Source organism: Ornithorhynchus anatinus, chromosome 7, assembly GCF_004115215.2.
Source record: "Ornithorhynchus anatinus isolate Pmale09 chromosome 7, mOrnAna1.pri.v4, whole genome shotgun sequence".
NCBI lineage: Eukaryota > Metazoa > Chordata > Mammalia > Monotremata > Ornithorhynchidae > Ornithorhynchus > Ornithorhynchus anatinus.
In genome coordinates, this window is record NC_041734.1 from 49,282,271 (window position 1) to 49,299,771 (window position 17,501).

Here is a 17,501-nt window from a genome sequence, read left to right on the forward strand (position 1 = left end):
AGGCTTGAAGCAAATCTGGACATCCGTGTAGACGAAACATTCACGTTCCTCTTTTCAAGACAGGTCATCATTTCAAGAATGATGGGTTGAGGGTGGGGAGAGTGAAGCCCTAAAGAAATGAATGCTCTACCCCACAGGTATGGACAGCACCAAGAAACAATAACTGAATTGTTTTAACTCCTCAACTGCCGAGAACTCAGAAGCTACGGCGTCACTCCTACATCCTGATCACCCTGGATGAGCACAACTGCAATCACGAAAAGGCCGAGATGTCAGGATTGCATCCGTATAATAAAGAGCATTTAAAATACGTGTGATTCTCTTTAATACACAGCTGCAATATACTTTGAAACGTAGTCATTTAAAAACTTTGGCCCCTCAGTGAACTTACTCTGATTGTGGTGTCCAAACTTCATACCAAGGCTGCTGTTTGACCCACAAAAACCCTAAAGTTTGGAAGCCAATGCAGATGATAATCTGAGACAGAACAGAGAAGAGAAGTGCTCCAGATATGAGCCCCGACGGTGGCCTTTGTGCAACAAGCTCCTTCCAGGCGGGATTTAAACTCACTACAATAAGAAAAGTAGAAACATAGATCATATTCCACAATTTTGAAAGGTCATTAGATTTACAGGTCAATAACAACTTTCAAAATACATTCTACGTGCCCATCAGATTGTATCTTTGAGAATAATTTTTGGAAAGAAGATATATGGCCAAAAGAATTACTCTGGGTCAGTATTAAATATTCTGAAAAGCCATAAACTTATATTAAAAGCCATTTCATATTTGAAGATGAGCAGACATTCTTAATTCTTATAACAATAAGAAACATAAGTGTGGTCAAGTCCTGAAGGTACCCAAACATAAGAGTAAAAAAATGCTAAAAATAGCTTAATAGAAATGGAACTAGAAAATGACAGCCCCTCTCTCCCCCCACTTTTAAACAGATCTTCCTTCAAATTCTATCCCAAATTCCCACCCTTTGCTCTTTCCAAGCTCCCGGCTTAGCCGTACCTCTCTCTCGACTTTCCTAACTCTATCTTCAAGTGCATTTCCCATCCTGAAACTTACTTCTTTACCCAAATCTATCAAGCCACAGCTCTTTCCATCTTTAAAGCCCATTTACTCTGAGAAGTAGCATGGCTTCGTGGAAAGAGCACGGCCCTAGGAGTCCAAGGACCAAGGTTCTAATCCTGGTCCTATCACATGTCTGCTGTGTGACCGTGGCCAAGTCATTACACTCTTCTATGTCTCAGTTACCTCATTTATAAGTGGATTAAAGCTGTGAGCCCCATGTGGGACGCGGACTGCGTCAGACCTGATGATGTTTTATCTACGCCAGCTCCTGGCACATAGTAAGCAAGTGCTTCACAAAGACCAATAAATAAAAGAAGCCTTCGATCCTCAGCAAATGGTATGTATATGTACACTTTATTCATATATTATTTATCTGTACATTCAATTACTTTTCAACTGCTTTATAATCCTGACATGTAGCTTCCAATTTACATATGCTCTTCCTCCGGCTTTCCCCGTCTGTAAGTAATTTTTGTTTGTCTTCCCCATAAAATTTTAAGCTTGAGGCCAAGAAACATGTCTCTTGTTACCAGGATATTCTTCCCAGAGACTAGTCAAGAGCCTCTGAAGGCACTCAATAAATGCCTGGTAAACTTAATTCTTACAAATTTACATTCAATCTCTTAATGAAATGGGAGTATCCCCTAAAGTTACTCGTCCTCAACTCAGACCCATAGCTTTCCTTTCCTCATCAAAACATGGGGGCTGTGGGAGTTCCTGTGACCCTGAATGGGGTTTTCGGAAGAGGGAAGTTTGAAGGACCACCATTTTCTAGGGCCTCATAGCAATAAAAAAAAAACAAAAACATGGAATTTCTAAATGCCACAGCCAAGAGTAACGTGGGGATGGAGGTATTAACAAAATGGTCCAAGACGTGCCTCTCCTCCTGCTTATTGAAAGGTCAGATTGTTAGGGTGCAGTTTTTAAAAGGTAGTAAGGGTGTGAAAGCAACAAACGGTTGCTTTAGTATAGTTAAGTTGAAAAATTACTTATTTTAAAAGGATGCATACATTTTTCAGTAAAATAAATCAATCGTCTACAGTTCAATATATTTAAATACATTAATACTTACTTGTAAAAACAACTACCAAAATGATTGCCAGATCAATGAAGAGAAACTGGGAGTCTCCTAAATTACTCAGGATCTATGAAAAGAAACAATATTCCTTATTACTCAGAAAGTTTTAATCATTTTAAAATTATTTTCATAATGAAGTGGTTTTTTGTGAAGCACTGACAATTATTCTACATAGTTATAAGCATGTAATTATATAAGTAGCAATATGCAAGTCATTCACTTTGATCAAATTTCAAAAAGAAAAAAACTAATCCAAGATGCAGTGATATATTTTACAAACCGAGCCAATTCACAAGATAAAACAATTTATGAATACAGCAGGGGGTTATTTTTGTGTGAAGTTTTTTAAAACTACTGAACCTCTCAAAATCGTATCAGTAATGAAAAACACAAATTTGCCCAAAAAACATCTTCTAGAATCTGCTACTTCATGGATACTAGGGAGGCTGCCTATTCCACTTGGAATCTTAAGATTTTTACTCCAAAAATTCCAACACAGTTCTGACAGAACACATATTTAATAACTGTTTGAAAAGAACCTAACAGTAGTATTAGAAAATCGCTTCCAACATGCGTCTGGGTAGAAAACAACATGATGCTAGGACACAGAATGGATCCTAAAACGTGCTTTCCTTAATGTGTAATTCATCAGAAACATGACCCCTGCACATTATAAAAGATTAAAACGGCTACCGACTCTGTTAATAGTGTACTCTTCTTCTAAGTGCTTAGTACAGCGTTCTGCACATGGTAAGCGCACAATAAATCTGATTGACTGATGTCACAAAGATGCCGATTTCGGGTCCTTTAAGCCCTGGGCAGAAGCTAAGCGCTTGGAGGAGTACCACACCATAGAGTTGGTAGACAAGTTCCCTGCTCATAAGGATTTCACAGTCATCTTGAATAACATCGCGCCCTCATCTATAAGATGTGAGAACTGATAATACTTACAGAGTATAGTAGAGTAACACTGAAATACTGTATAATGCTGTATAAAGCCATGAATTTGAATACACAGAAGGAAGTTATCAAAGCAGCACGGCCTTCCCTATGGAAAAAATATTGGCAAATTGAATGAAAATATTTTAATATACACCCTCTCCAGTTGAAATAGGGTCCAAAAACAGTTGTCCAAGATAAACAATGACACATTTTATTTTAAAAGAAGTTAGCAAAAATTTTTTAAGAGTGAGGGAGGGGAAAATGGGTGAGAGGGTGCGGAAAGGGTAGAAGAGAGGGTAGATGGAAGAGGGGGAAGAGGAGCAAAAGGCAACTCAACATAGGGGTAGCACACAGGTCACAAATTCCTTGAAGGAGGGGACTGGGATTTCTACCTTGTTCCCAAACAACTAGGCCAACCTTCTACATCAGAAAGCATTCTATCAATCAATCGTATTTACTGAGTACTTACTGTGTGCTGAGCATTGTACTGACCTCTTGGGAATATACAATATAACTTGGGAAAGTACAATATAATAGAGTTGGTAGACACATTCCTTGTCCAAAATGAGCTTACAGTATAGTATGGACAATAATATAAATAAATATATTATGGATTTGCACATAAGTGCTATGGGACTGAGGGACGGGTGAACAAAGGGAGAAAATCCATGTGCAAGGATTGCAGAAGGGCGTGGGAGAAGAGGAAATGAGGACTGAGTCAGAGAAGGCTTCTTGGAGGAGATTAAATAATTAATACATAATCATGGTATTTGTTACACACTCAGAATGGGCCAGGCTACGGGGTGGATACAAGTAAATCGAGTTGGACACAATTCCTGCCCCACCTAGGGCTTGCAATCTTAATCCCCATTTTACAGATGAGGTAACTGAGGCCCAGAGAAGTGAAGAGACTTGCCCAAGGTCACTGAGCAAACAAGTGGCAGAGCCAGAATTAGAATCCATGACCTTCCGACTCCCGGGCCCAAGCTCTATCCACTATTCCATGTTGATGAACTTTCACTATGGCTTTGAAGGTGGGAGGGTATTTGGCTGTCAGATATGAAGAGTCAGGGCATTCCAGGCCAGAGGCAAGACGCGGGCAAGACAGCGGCAAGGCAGACGAGATCGAGGAACGGTGAGTATGTTGGCATTAAAGTGTGAGGCCTGGGTTGTAATACGAGAGCAGCAAGGTAAAGAAGGAGGGGGTAAGGTGATCGAGCGCTTTAAACTCCGTAGTAAGGAGTTCCTGTTTGATGCAGAGGTGAATTCAGCATATGCTGCTGATTACTCACTTGCCTACATCATCTCCACCTTGTCTTTTATTGGTGCTTAAATGGGGATTTTTTCATGATATAAAACTTTTCTCTCAAAATTATTTCATCTAGAATGTATTTTGAGAGTTCAGAAAATTCCCAAAGTTACCTGATAAGGTTTGGCACACAGGAAATACTAGGAGTTCTGGAGGTGAAAGGAGATGCCACAGAAGCCTCAAGTTCGGACAGCGATATGCCACTGTGTGCTCTCTTCAGCGCCTGTACATTTCAAGAATAAAATGAATGAGTTTGGTTTACAATTATCTGACTGTCTAGAGAGTCTAAAGGGAAAAACTGAATTAAGTTAATAAAAATACTTACCCCACAGTCATTTGCACCATCTCCACACATTCCAACATAGTAACTGGAAATAAAAATATTTCAGAATTTCCTTTTCTTCCATAAATTGTACTCAGATGCTCTCATTTATCACTAGTTTTCAATAAAGTAATTTCAAATAATTGGCTAGCCCAAGACTTCCCTAGTTGAGAAAATGAATGATTTTCTCACAAATTTTTAAAAATGTGCATTTTCACATTACTTATGCTTTTAAAAAGTGACAGTCAAAAAGTACTTAAAGAGTACCCCCAAAGTTCAAAACACTTGAAACAGGTGAGATAATCACTCTTTGTCATTCAAAATGAAATACGTAAAGCATTTCAACATATCCTGGATGTAGTCTGTGGGTTAGAATAAATGAAATTGCTTGAAAAAAATCACAGCTTTTTCTGATACATAATTGGTCACATATATTTCTTTTTACAGATGTACAAAAATGGTTTATTTCAATTTTTTCCCTCCAAAAGAAAAAGGAGACTCCTGAACTGGTCAAATTCTAGGTACCTGTCTGCCATGAAATTAGAGGGTAGGGAGAGATTAAGAGTCCTCAGAAATTTCGAGCTCTCAATCGGTGGTGTGTATTATTTGTTTAAAACCTCCTTCTCTTATCTGTGACCAGTCCCAACAGCTTGTCCTGCTGCTGCAGTATTGATAAAAAGTGTGCTCTTGGCCTCTCATATCAACCGGAGTAACCATATTCTCTTACATAAAATCTCTGGTGAATATGATAATGGTGACATGAGCTTTTAAATGCACTCTTGAGCAAAATTTATTCAATTCATAAACAGAATTTGATAGAGGGAAACTAAGTGATGGATGCCAATACCCCTATAATTTACCTTAATACAACATGGCACATGTTAGAACCTCTCAACAGACAAATCTAGCGTATTTTTTTTTTTACTAAAGTCATAGTTGAAATTTTCAAACAGGGATCCTAACAAAGTGCACTAACCCTGCATAATTTTACAAATCTAGCGCCCTGGCGGCTTATGATTATTCAGCATCACTTTGTTTTTTTCCAAGGCCTAAAAAAAGAGTTCTGTAAAGTTTAGGCAGAGAAAGTCTTCAGGATCTGGAAATAAAACTCTCTCGTCACATTTTCATTATGAAAATATCTACTACTCACTCCACATTCTGTAATGCTTCCACCAACTGTGTCTTCTGATCGGGTGCCATGCGAGCAAACACAGTGCCGTGTAACACCAACTAGAAAAACAGTAAATGTTTTAGCAGTGTAATTCGTAAAACAAAACTATACGATCTAGACCAAACCAAAATTACCTTGGGAACAAGATCTTGAAAATGCTCTAATATTACAGCAAATGATTTTCCATTCATTGCAAAATGATACTGAGTCATCTGAAAGTCTTCTAGGCTCTCAGGGGCCAATTTTATTGGAATAACCTGCATGTGAATATTCAAAATAGTGTTCAGTCATCATGACAATAAACTCAAGTCAATCTTTTTTCAGAATTCTGTTTCTTGCCTATGTTTTAGATGCTTTATGTTAATATCAAAAGTATCCCATTTTCCAGATGAACAGAGCAGTGTATCTCACTCATTCATTTATTCCATCGTATTTATTAAGTGTTTACTGTGCAGAGCACTGTACTAAGCGCTTGGGAAAGTAGACTACAACAATAAATAGTGACATATTTGACAGTTACATAGGTTGGTGAAAATTAAATGAAAGCTTCAAAGATATTAATCTCTTTTGCTTTCACATAACTTAAAATTTCATTGCGATTATTATATGTAGAAATGTTCCACTTCTATAATTCCATTTCAGTGAATTTTCAGGAGCATAACAAATCCGTTTCAACTTTTATATCTTTCTGGAATAATTTTTCCATTGAGAAACAAATCTTACAGAAAATTCTTCTCTTGAGAAACCTGAATCTTGAAATTACCTCTGAGTCAATTGCTGGTGAATTAGTGCATTTTGATAGGGTGTCTGCATAATGCCAATTTATTTTGGCAGCCTGTCCATCCTTTGGAGGTAGTGCTTCGGCAATAATAACTTTATCCTGAGGTAGAATCATTCCACAGTCTCTGGCCACGGAGATAGCCGTTAACATATTATCACCTAATTGTCGATCAAAATATAAAAATAAAATCAGTTACAAATGAAATGAAAGGAGCTGTCAGAAAGTTCATGTGTGTTGCAGAAAAACCTCCAGGTTTAGAATGCTAGATAGACAGCTTCCAAAATTGCAGGGCAAGTGGAAAGGGAAGCCCCCATACAATTCCAGGACAAGGATTCCTATGAAAGAAAAAAAAAGCCTTGAAGAGTGGTGAGAGAGATTTTGTGTGAGAGGGAGTATAAAAGGGGAGGCGGGAGGAGAGAGGGTGAGAAAACCAGAAAGCAGGGAAGAGAGCAGTAGTATGATGGACACACAGTAGAGATGATAAAAGCAGGTCAAACAGGAAACGACATTTTTCTCCTCCCAAACTTCTACTATTAATTCTAACCTGTAACCATAACTGTACGAATGTTGGCTTTATGCAAATCTTCCAGCACTGAAGGGGTTTCTTCTTTGAGTTTATTTTGCATTATAATCAATCCCATAAAATCCATGTTGCTTTCAATAGCATCTCTGTAGGGGAAAAAAAAAAAATTTCCATAAAGATTATGCTAAGTAGCCCCCTATATCTAACATCGATCAGTAAAATGTATTGAACACTTGACTGCACAGGCTATACTGATTACCTCAGAGAGAACAACGAAAGAACCATTCAAATTTTCTGAGCAAAGCTAGTATAAACAGCAATACTTAGCTGTTCGCTCCTCTTAGATCACAGCCAATCTCAGGGCAGGACTGAGTAAAGAGGTGGGGTTAGTTTCTCTGGGGAGAAGCCCCTTGGCTATTTTAAGTTATTTAGGGCAGATTAATCTTTGGGACAGCACAGAGGAAAAAAATCATAATTTGGGGTCCCAAGATTTGGATTCCTGGAGAATGCGCTTGTGTGGGGATGAATGCTCATGCAGGTTTGCGAAGTTTCATCCTGACATTCAAGAATCCTGAGAGAGGCCTTTCAGCTGGGGTTCCCGGCGGAAGGCAACAGAAACGCCACTTGCAGGAACTTACGCCACTTGTAGGAACTTAGAAAGAGTCTTGGGGAGAGTGGAAAGTTAACTCTTGAGGCAGGTGTGCTAGGGAGAAGGGAGAGGCAGTGTGGTTTGGGGTTCTTTATTCAGTGTGGTCTTATTTATAAAGATTACTTCTAACAAAATCTAGTTTGTGCTATAAACTCCCTGTCTACATTTAGTAGGGATTTAGGCGTCTCCAGATTGCCAGAGAGACGTGTCCGTTCAAGAAGCTGAGGTGGGTGGTGGGAGAGCTGGGGGGTGAGGAAGGGAGATACATCTCCCAGATTTTTGCAGCCAGCCTTGGGAGGACAGCAGACTGGACCCCAAATGATTCCCTGATCATTGGGGGTTCTGGGAGCCAAGGATAGAGAATTGAGGTTTATTTGTGGTTCCCAATTCTTACCCATCCCTGGAAGGGAAAAAAGCAAGAGGGTGTTTGGACCCCACAAGCAAAATCAGGCCCCGAGCCCTCCTACAGTAGCTCCAGAGGCTATTTCAGCTGGGACTAGGGCTGTGGAACCTGGTCCACCAGAGAGATTGTTACATTACATTTACACAGAGAAGTAGCACGACTTAGTGGGTAGAGCACGGGCCTGGGAGTCAGAAGGACCTGGGTCCTAATCTTTGTTCTTCTATGTCCTGCTGTGTGATCTTGGGCAAGTCAATTAACTTCTCTGGGCCTCAGTAACCTCATCTGTAGAATGGGACAGGGACTGTGCCCAACATGATTACCTTGTAGCTACCCCAGAGTTTAAAACAATGCTTGGCACATAGCAAGCACTTAACAAGCACCATAATTATCATTATTAGATCTAGACATCTCCTTAGAATTCTGCTTTTCATGAAAATCCCAACTATGTCCCTCCCTTCTATGTTTATCAACACAGGAATCAAATTTTTCATGTTTGATCTGCTTAAGATAATTCTGCCACCTAAACATGCATCAGCTAACTTCACTAAGCAATTTGATCGAGGACCTCCAGATGCAAAGATTGCATTACAAACGCACACTTGCTTTGTTTGGAATAATAGAGGAGTCCCTGAAAAGTTAATCATCTTTCCCCAATAGCCAAGGTAGGGAGTTAGGGAATCAAGAATGGTCATACTTATTCCTTTAACCTTGATAAGGGTATACAATAACAAACACAAAACATTTGATAGTCTATGTCAATACGTTTATGAAAACAAGAACCTCATCCTTACCTGCTGATATTCTGCACCCTGTGCCAATTCAGTTTTGATTCCAATTTTCGGTGTGCAAGAGCAATAACCCGGAAGCCCTGCTTGGTGTAGTCTTCCAAAACCTTTTCAAAATCACTGGGAACTGTTTTTAAGGGGGGAAAAGGGGAAATCTCAGACCTGTTAAAATGCTTTTAATAGTCAATCATAATTTTAAAATGAAACTTTTTTTTTTTTACCTGTTTCTGGCTTACAAAGGCTGGCAACAACCTCGGGTGCACCTTTCATGTAGGCATCCATTTTCTTTTCCCCTAGCACCCTTGCAACTACGCTCATACGCTGCAGAGCTGAAGAGAAGGGGAACTGGCGAACAATTCCGATCTCATAAGTGGTCTGCAGAATTGCCAAACGATGCACGAGTTATGCACTGTCCATCAACTGAGAAATCAATTTCTTCAGAACATAAAAATACCCACTTACTGTAAGTTCAAACAGCTCCTAAAAACAAAGAAATACACAAAAGAATTACTCATTATTTCCAGAACTTTAGCAAAATGTGAAATAATTGTAGAATTACAGGTGTTTCATTAAAAAAAAAAAAAAAGATTCCAGATCTCCTTCCCCTCTTGAGGAACCACTTTACCGGGTATTTCCTTTCCCCATCACCCCGATTCTGGATCTGAGATCAGGTAAATGCCTTCCTCAGTAACCCTCATTAAGTGGGAGTATTTAAAAACATCCATGAAGAGTTCATATATTTTATCTGAATGATATAAAACTATGGAAGTTTAATTTGTGGGACGTGTCATTTTCCTGTCCCCAAAATCTGTCAAATATATTGGTGTTAACAATCAAAGAGTCACTTCCATCCTCCCTTATCTCACAAGCCTGTAACCTTGTGGTTCCTCGACTCATCTCTCTCATTCAACTAACATATTCAATCTGTCACTAAATCCTCTTTGTTCCACTTTCACAAAGTCACTAAAATCCACTCTTTCCTTCTCATCCAAATTACTACTACGCTGTTCCAGGTACTCATCCTATCCTGCCTTGACTACTGCATCACCCTTCTTGCTGATCTCCCGACCTCCCGTCTCTCCCCAGTCCAGTCACACTTCACTTTGCTGTATCATTTTTCTACAGAGAGTTCAGTCCACATCTCCCGCACTCTTCAAGAACCTCCGGCGGCTGCCCATCCACCTCGGCATCAAAGTGAAACTCCTTGCCACTGGTTTCAAAGCACTCAATCACCTTGCCCCCTCTGAGTTGCCTCACTGATCTCCTACTATAGGCCAACCCGCACACTGCTCCTCTAGTGCCAGCTTGCTCTTTGTGCCCCAGTCTCATCTATCTCGCCGCCAATCCCTTTCCCTCGTTCTTTCTCCGGCCTGGAACTCTCTCCCCCTCCAAGTCTTATTAGAGTCGTATCTCCTCCAAAAGGTCTTCCCTGATTAAGCCCCCCTTTCCCCTATTCCCTCTCTCTGTGTCACTTATGCCCTTGGATCTGTAACCTATGGACATTTGATATTTGCCCCCCACGTGGCACTTACATACGTATAGTATAATTACTCATATGAATGTCTGACTCCCCTTCTAGACTGTAAGCTCGTTGTGGGCAGGGAATGTGTCTACCGATTCTCAAGTGCTGAGTACAGAGCTCTGCACACAGTAAGCACTCAACAGATAGCATTAATTGATGGATCTATTTTAGACTATGTACCATCTCTTGATTTGCTGCAGGCTTGGATTCGGGAAGAAGTTGTTTGGCAGGACGAACAACAGTAGGCATTATTCGATTGTGAAGGGCCGTTTCCTCTTCAGTGGCTTCCTCGAGAATCTGAAAGAAAAACATCTGGTTTGCAAATCTGCAACACCGTCAGCTCCAACTATGAGCTGCTTAGGGTTTACTGAACTTGAGCAAAATCTAAGCTCATTCCAGGAAAAATAAAGACAAATAGTGTTTGCTTAACTACAGAAACGTTCTATCACACATTAGAAGTCAATTTAACTAGGAGCATCTCCAAAGAAGTCTAGAATAGAATGGAGGAAAGATCTCCTGCAAACCTCAAGATCATCTGTTAAATTCACAAGAACTGTGGAATCTGGAGGCCAGCTCTGAAAATAAGAATATTAAATATGCCACGGTGCATCCTCTCACATCCAAAAATTAGTACCAAATAGCACTTGAAGGAAAAGTCTAATTATCCCATATTACATCCATCTTCACGGTTTGAGATGTACCTTTTAAACATCTCTAACATTTCTGTCCATTATGAACCTGTAGTCCTTGAATTGGTGCAAACTTTCCTTGAAGCCCTTTAGTATTTTCTGCTAACACAATTTCTTCTAGAAAAATTCCATGTGCCTACTCTACACTGTGCCAATAGGGTTTGTCCTGAAGGGAACGTTCAAGCTTCAATGGATGCTTAATTCAGACATTTGGGAATTCTGTGATCATCTTGACCTCACTTCCAAATCTGAACTATTTCATTCACATCCCCCTCAGTCTTTACGCTTCCCGATTAACGAGTGCTAACGTTACCAGACTATTCTTGATTTGATACCACTGCATCGCCCCATTTCCTCCAGCCCCTCTATCACCTCAGTAGCATTTTTTTTTATTATTTTCTATTAGCCCCATAATCCCCTCTGCAGAGGATTTCCAGCCTGGCTCCAAGGAGACCACACTTTTAGCACCGCGCAGTTCCTCCCAAGTACCAAGAGATGTTCCCTTGGAATAGATGCGGATTTACAGATCTATTTCCAAGATACTTTAGGACTTGAGAGTGACGATAGGAACAAGGGACACTGGGGAGTAAATGTGGGGTGGCCAGGAGATTTGGGGCCAGGGGTGTGGGAAGGGAGAAAAGCACATGAAAATGGGAGGCTCAACTGATTCGCCAACTATGACCACTGTCTGTTAAAAAAACAGGAACTCTTTGACATACTGTGATATTATTAAATTGTCAGAAGAGGCTTGCGTAATGCAATCTATCATGCTGTCAGGACTAAGGTGTCTAGAGTCTGTCACAAAATAAACCCAAAGTGACAGTTAGGATTTATGTTCAAACTTTAAAAATTACCCAGTTCCCGCTGGAGCAGAGATGCTCAATGATTGTAAAATCCACCACAGTTGCAGTCAACCAATCAGTGGCATTGAGTTCATACTGTGTGCACAGCACTGTCCTAAGCGCACGGGAGAGTACAATACAATATATTGGTAGATGCCATCCCTGGCCACAAGGCGCTTACAGTCTAGAGGAAGACATTAAAATAAATTACAGCTAGGGGGAATGGGAGAGTATAAGAATATTTACTCAACTATTGAGGGTGGGGTGAATGTCAACTGCTTAAGGGGTACAGATTCCAGTGCAGAGGTAATATAATAATAATGTTGGTATTTGTTAAGTGCTTACTATGTGCCGAGCACTGTTCTAAGCGCTGGGGAGATACAGGGTAATCAGGCTGTCCCACATGAGGCTCAGTCTTAATCCCCATTTTACAGATGAGGTAACTGAGGCACCAACAAGTTAAGTGACTTGCCCAAAGTCACACAGCTGACAGGAGGCGAAGCCGGGATTAAAACCCCTGACCTCTGACTCCCAACCCCGGGCTCTTTCCACTGAGCCACGCTGCTTCTCTAGGTGATGCAGACGGACAACAAACAGGAAAAATGGGGGCACAGTCACGGAAGGCCTCTTTTAGCAATGTGATTTTAGGTGGGCTTTCAAGTGGGCAGAGCAGTAGTCCATCGGATATGAAAGAGGAGGGAGTTCCAGGCCAGACAGGATGTGGGCATGAGGTCTGGGGTGAGACAGATGAGACTGAGATACAGTAAGTAGGTTGGCATCAGAGGAGCAAAGTACACAGCCTGGGTTGTAGTAGGAGACCAGCCAGGTAAGGTAGGAGGGGGTGAGCTGATTGAGTGCCACTCAACTAAATCCATTCTGGCTTCCTTTCCAGATTTAAGTTTTGCTCCCCTAAAAGTATCCTAGAGTAGCTGATTTGAAAGAGGTTGGCCATGGTAAAAGAAATAACTCATGAGCGTTTTTCCCCCCCGTAACAATGAATATATACCACCAATTTCCAGACCCAAAGTACCAAGACACTTATGGGTAGTTAGTTATATAGGCAAATGTACAGAACTTTAACCAGAATATTTACCCAGTGATTTAAGTGACATATTCACAAGAAGCGGTATGGCCTAAGAGAGAGCGAATATATAGGACCGGGTCTCAGAGGAGACGTGGGCTCTAAGCCAGCCACCACATTACCGAGTGGCCTTGGCTAAGTCACTTAACTTCTCTCCTTCTCGATTTTGTCATCTGCAAAATGGGGATTAAATACCAGCTCTCCCTCCTCCCTCTGTGAACCCCTTGTGGGGTAGGGCCTGTGCCTGATATGACTACTTCAACCCCAGCAGTTAGTACAGTGCTCGACACACGAAAAGCGCTTACCAAATACCACAATTTCTACTATTATTTACCATAGGGCAGTCCACGAATGAAACAGCAAGCAAGGGGTGAACAGCTAAAAGTACAGAAATAGAGAGACACCTTCTTCTGAAAGGGCATATAAGGAAGAGGAATGTATCTTTCTTGAGCTGGATTTTCTAAGACCAAATTCATAAAACAACTTGATGAACCAACTGAAGTACCTAATTCCTTTTGTTTCAAAATTGCCAGTCAGATAGCACTTACATGTGTTGCTGCTGCTGACACTGGAAGGCAATTTTATAGTAATCTTGATCAAATTAACCCAGATTTCCAAAAAAGGTCTATCCTGCTCAGCTTTAAAACAACAGTTGGAATTCACTTGAACTTTTGAAATGAAATTACAAGCAAACAAAGCAGACGCAAGATTAATTTCAATGGAATTCTCTTCCAAGAATCTCGGGAGAAGATGAATCTATCTGAAATTCTCAATTCACTCAGAAAAATAACTACTCTCAGCTCTCCAGTAACACGGAGGTTCACTCTTACAGTAAAGGAGATTCGTGTTACAGTTATCGTCGTCTGGACTGATGCCATGCTCACAAACATTCCTTTGGATATCGCATCCCAATCTATCCAAAATGAGCTACTGGAACAAAGTTCCTTAATTTCCGGAGAAAATACAATCCAAAACACAGAGAAAAAACACGCGGTGTGGAAAAAGTGAGTATATAAGGCAACAAGGCAAAAATCAGGATCCAAGTAGCACCACTTGATTGACGCATCATTCATGCCTCAAAACACAAAACTAGCCCAAATAACCTCAGGATGCAAAGTTCTGAAAACTCTTGGGTTTAGCACGACTCATTTGCTGTGTTACATTTTAAATATCATCTAATTTCCCAGTGAGAGTGGATTCTGAAGGATTCAATGATGCAACTAAATGGAACCACTTTCCCTCGATTTTTAAAGAAAGACCGGAGACTCTCATAGAGCTGGAAAATGAGAACTGGCATTATATCAGCATTCCAAGTTGCGAAAACAACAGCCCAGACACCTAAGCAATGAGACTTCTCCTCTCTTACAGATTTCTGCAGGAATGCCATCAGATCAGGATATTTTACCATTTTTCACAGCTTTGACTGAGGTAGAGATTTCTTCAAAATTTGCAGCTAAGGCCATGCCTTCCCATTTTGGCCAGTCCTCTATGCTTCCTACTGCCTCAGCGAACGATATGTTTAGAAGGTCACTGAAAAGTTGTCATCTCAGAAGGATTCCCTCCATATCTGTAGCTAAAGGTAGCGCCAACGGCATTTGTTTCAATGGTGAGGTGGTAGTATGGAGTTTGCTTCTCTCTAAAGCTATAGCGTTTAATGAGGAGTCAAAGGCCTTGCTTTGGCGACAGTCAGCATAGCGTTGGACTTCATCAACGGGCATCGCACCAGTGGTCCGTTATTTTCTGCATCCTGATCTGCATGTCTCATCAGTCTTTTGCAGGCTTCCCTTATGCTAAGATCATGAAAAGTTGCAATATATTAATTATTTGCAGCAAATCGAAAATACCTTAAAAATGCCAAGGACGAAATGCCTTTTTGTGGTCATCCTCAAGAGCAGGAGGATTCTTCAGACATCTGACTGCCCGGACAAATGTGCTAATAACTGTGGTATTCATTACGCGCTTCCTAAATGCCCAAAACTGAAATGAACGCCGGGTTAGATACAAGATAACCGGGTCAGATATGGGGCTCACCATCTACATAGGGTGGGCAACAGATTTAATCCCCATTGTAGAGATTTAGAAATTTAGGCATGGAGAAGTTTAGTGACTTGCCCAGGTCGCGCAGCAGGTAAGTGGCGGAGCTGGGATTAGACGTCGGGTCATCTGACTCCCTAGCTCGTCCTCTTAACGCTAGGTCACACTGCTTCCCTACCAGCTATCAGCCTCTGCTAAGAATAAAACCAGTCATCTCCAGTAAGAGATCACTTTGAGGCTAAAAATGACTGCACCAATGTCCCCACATTTCCATCTAAAACGCTGTATCTGCGCACCGATAAACTTCCTTATGAATTAAAATTAAGATTAATGAAAAATTCTTCAGTCTCATCTTGGTCTCATACTAAAATATGTCTGTCCTTGAACTTCAGGATCTCCCAAAACTGTTGATGTCTCTACCCATACATATGTCTCTATATATGAAAGAAAACAGGAATGCTACTCCTATTCCAAAAAAACTAAAGTTGTGAAACAAAAAGCTTCCAAAGAGCATACTTCAACCCTGGGATTCAGAAACTAACAAGCATGAAATATCCCCCTGCGAGTACAAAGACTTCAATCACAGAAAGCTGATATTGATGAAAAATATCAATATTACTGCAAATATCCAATGCTTAGCCTTCGAATACCTGAAAAAATGAGTTTTCAAGGTCTACCTTTGGCCTTTCATATTTCCCAAAGAGCCGTAATTCCCATCTTGCTTTACAGGACTGAGGCAGACAACACTCAGAATACATCTAAAAGTAGTAGGCAAAATACCATCCAAGCTGCCTATGGAAAACTGTCCGTCAAATAGGGCAGTAAATGGACTACTGTGAGAATCCTATCATAAATAAGCAGTACAGGGATTGAGGCTGTGGTCGTCAAAGTCCACAGAATCACAATCAATGCTTTTCCAGGCTACCAAATCAAGAGCAGTATTGCCAAATATGGCAAAGGCAAAGCCTAAGAAGAGGTCAATGAAAATGCTTTAGTGATGTCCACGTCTGAACTTGAAAAGGGCCCGATTAATTCTCTGGTTTTCCTTGGGAGATCTACTCAAGGATCACTCACATGAAAGAGGAATGGAGTACAAGGAATCGAGTGTTTCTGGTGGTGACAAAGGAGATGGAATGAAGAGGGTGGTGAAAATAGAAATTTGAGGTCTACCCTCTGTCAGTGAAAAACTATGTGAAACCAGCAGTAAATTTAGACATCTTGGATCATGGTTTTTAGATTCATAGTCTGAAAAAATCCACGTGGAAGAGCATTCTTAATCACAAAAGATTGTTAATGATGGTTACGGAGAATATTCTGCTTCCAGTATTCTGGACCCTCAAAAATTAACCTTAATGGAGATTTAGAGCAGAAGAGCGCTATTTTAAGAGCCAAATAATGAACAAGCCAAAACATTCTGCTAGTCCAAATACTATAGCACACTATTTCTTGTTAGATTTTACATTAAATGTTGAACTTACCCATCCAATGGCTTCAAACATTTTTAAATCAAGTGGATCTCCAGAAAGCACACCTTCGATTTTTGTAAGGGAATGACAAGTGGCCATACAAGCAATAAACTGGGATTTTACCAAGTTCTCACTGCAAGGTTTCTCTTCTGGCAAAATAAAACTTAACAAAAATACAGAGAATTATGACAGATGTAAAGCAGAGATGTTACAATTTTTAATACCAAGAGTTTTTTGAAGACCTCTTTTGAAAAAAATAAATCAGAAAGTTAAGGCTAATAAATGTTCTTGATGTATCCTTTCTGAATAGAAGCCTTATTATCTATATCACCTCAACCCCCACAAATTTAAAAAAGCTAATTTAATTCTCAATTTTCACAAATGCTTTAAGAATCCAAACATATCATAAATGTGCTAAAAATGTGGCATTTAACAAGAAAAGATATTGAATTATGACAAATTTCTCCAAAAAAAACTTAGACCTCAATGCCTACCGGGTGGTTTCCACTCTCTGAATTCCCCAAAGATCTAAACCGTCTTCAGTAAGGGTCCCAGTCTACAAAAAAGAAATGGAAAAATCAGCTATGGAATAAGGAAGTCTCAGAAAATACATGTGTGATGAGGGGGTTTTTTGGGGGGTGAGGGGAGAGGGATGCACCTGAGGACCATGCAAATATTAATTTCAAAACCGCTCACTCAAAAATTTTCATAAATTTTCAAATACCAGTTTTCTTAATGTACGACTATATTAAATTTAGACTACCTACTTCTTAAAAATCATTTTAATAACAATCTTAGACTTGGAGAAGGTGAGATATCTAGAG

General features: G+C 40.2%; 1 protein-coding gene across 6 annotated transcripts in view; it reads right to left on the bottom strand.

Moving 5' to 3' along the window:
* ATP13A3 (ATPase 13A3) overlaps positions 1-17,501 on the bottom strand; it is a 102,317-nt gene that overhangs the window by 17,320 nt on the left and 67,496 nt on the right. For 5 of the 6 annotated variants that reach the window (XM_029068893.2, XM_029068892.2, XM_039912664.1 and 2 more), the window contains exons 14-28: positions 17,172-17,233; positions 16,690-16,840; positions 10,746-10,862; positions 9,506-9,523; positions 9,265-9,418; positions 9,050-9,170; positions 7,228-7,352; positions 6,666-6,841; positions 6,037-6,159; positions 5,882-5,961; positions 4,735-4,777; positions 4,523-4,632; positions 3,110-3,206; positions 2,153-2,225; positions 392-569 (exon numbers count right to left, since the gene is read on the bottom strand). In XM_029068893.2, the coding sequence (XP_028924726.1) occupies positions 392-569; positions 2,153-2,225; positions 3,110-3,206; positions 4,523-4,632; positions 4,735-4,777; positions 5,882-5,961; positions 6,037-6,159; positions 6,666-6,841; positions 7,228-7,352; positions 9,050-9,170; positions 9,265-9,418; positions 9,506-9,523; positions 10,746-10,862; positions 16,690-16,840; positions 17,172-17,233 (1,628 nt within the window). The remainder of the gene's footprint in view (positions 1-391; positions 570-2,152; positions 2,226-3,109; positions 3,207-4,522; positions 4,633-4,734; positions 4,778-5,881; positions 5,962-6,036; positions 6,160-6,665; positions 6,842-7,227; positions 7,353-9,049; positions 9,171-9,264; positions 9,419-9,505; positions 9,524-10,745; positions 10,863-16,689; positions 16,841-17,171; positions 17,234-17,501) is intronic. The other variant, XM_039912665.1, reaches the window with a different exon arrangement.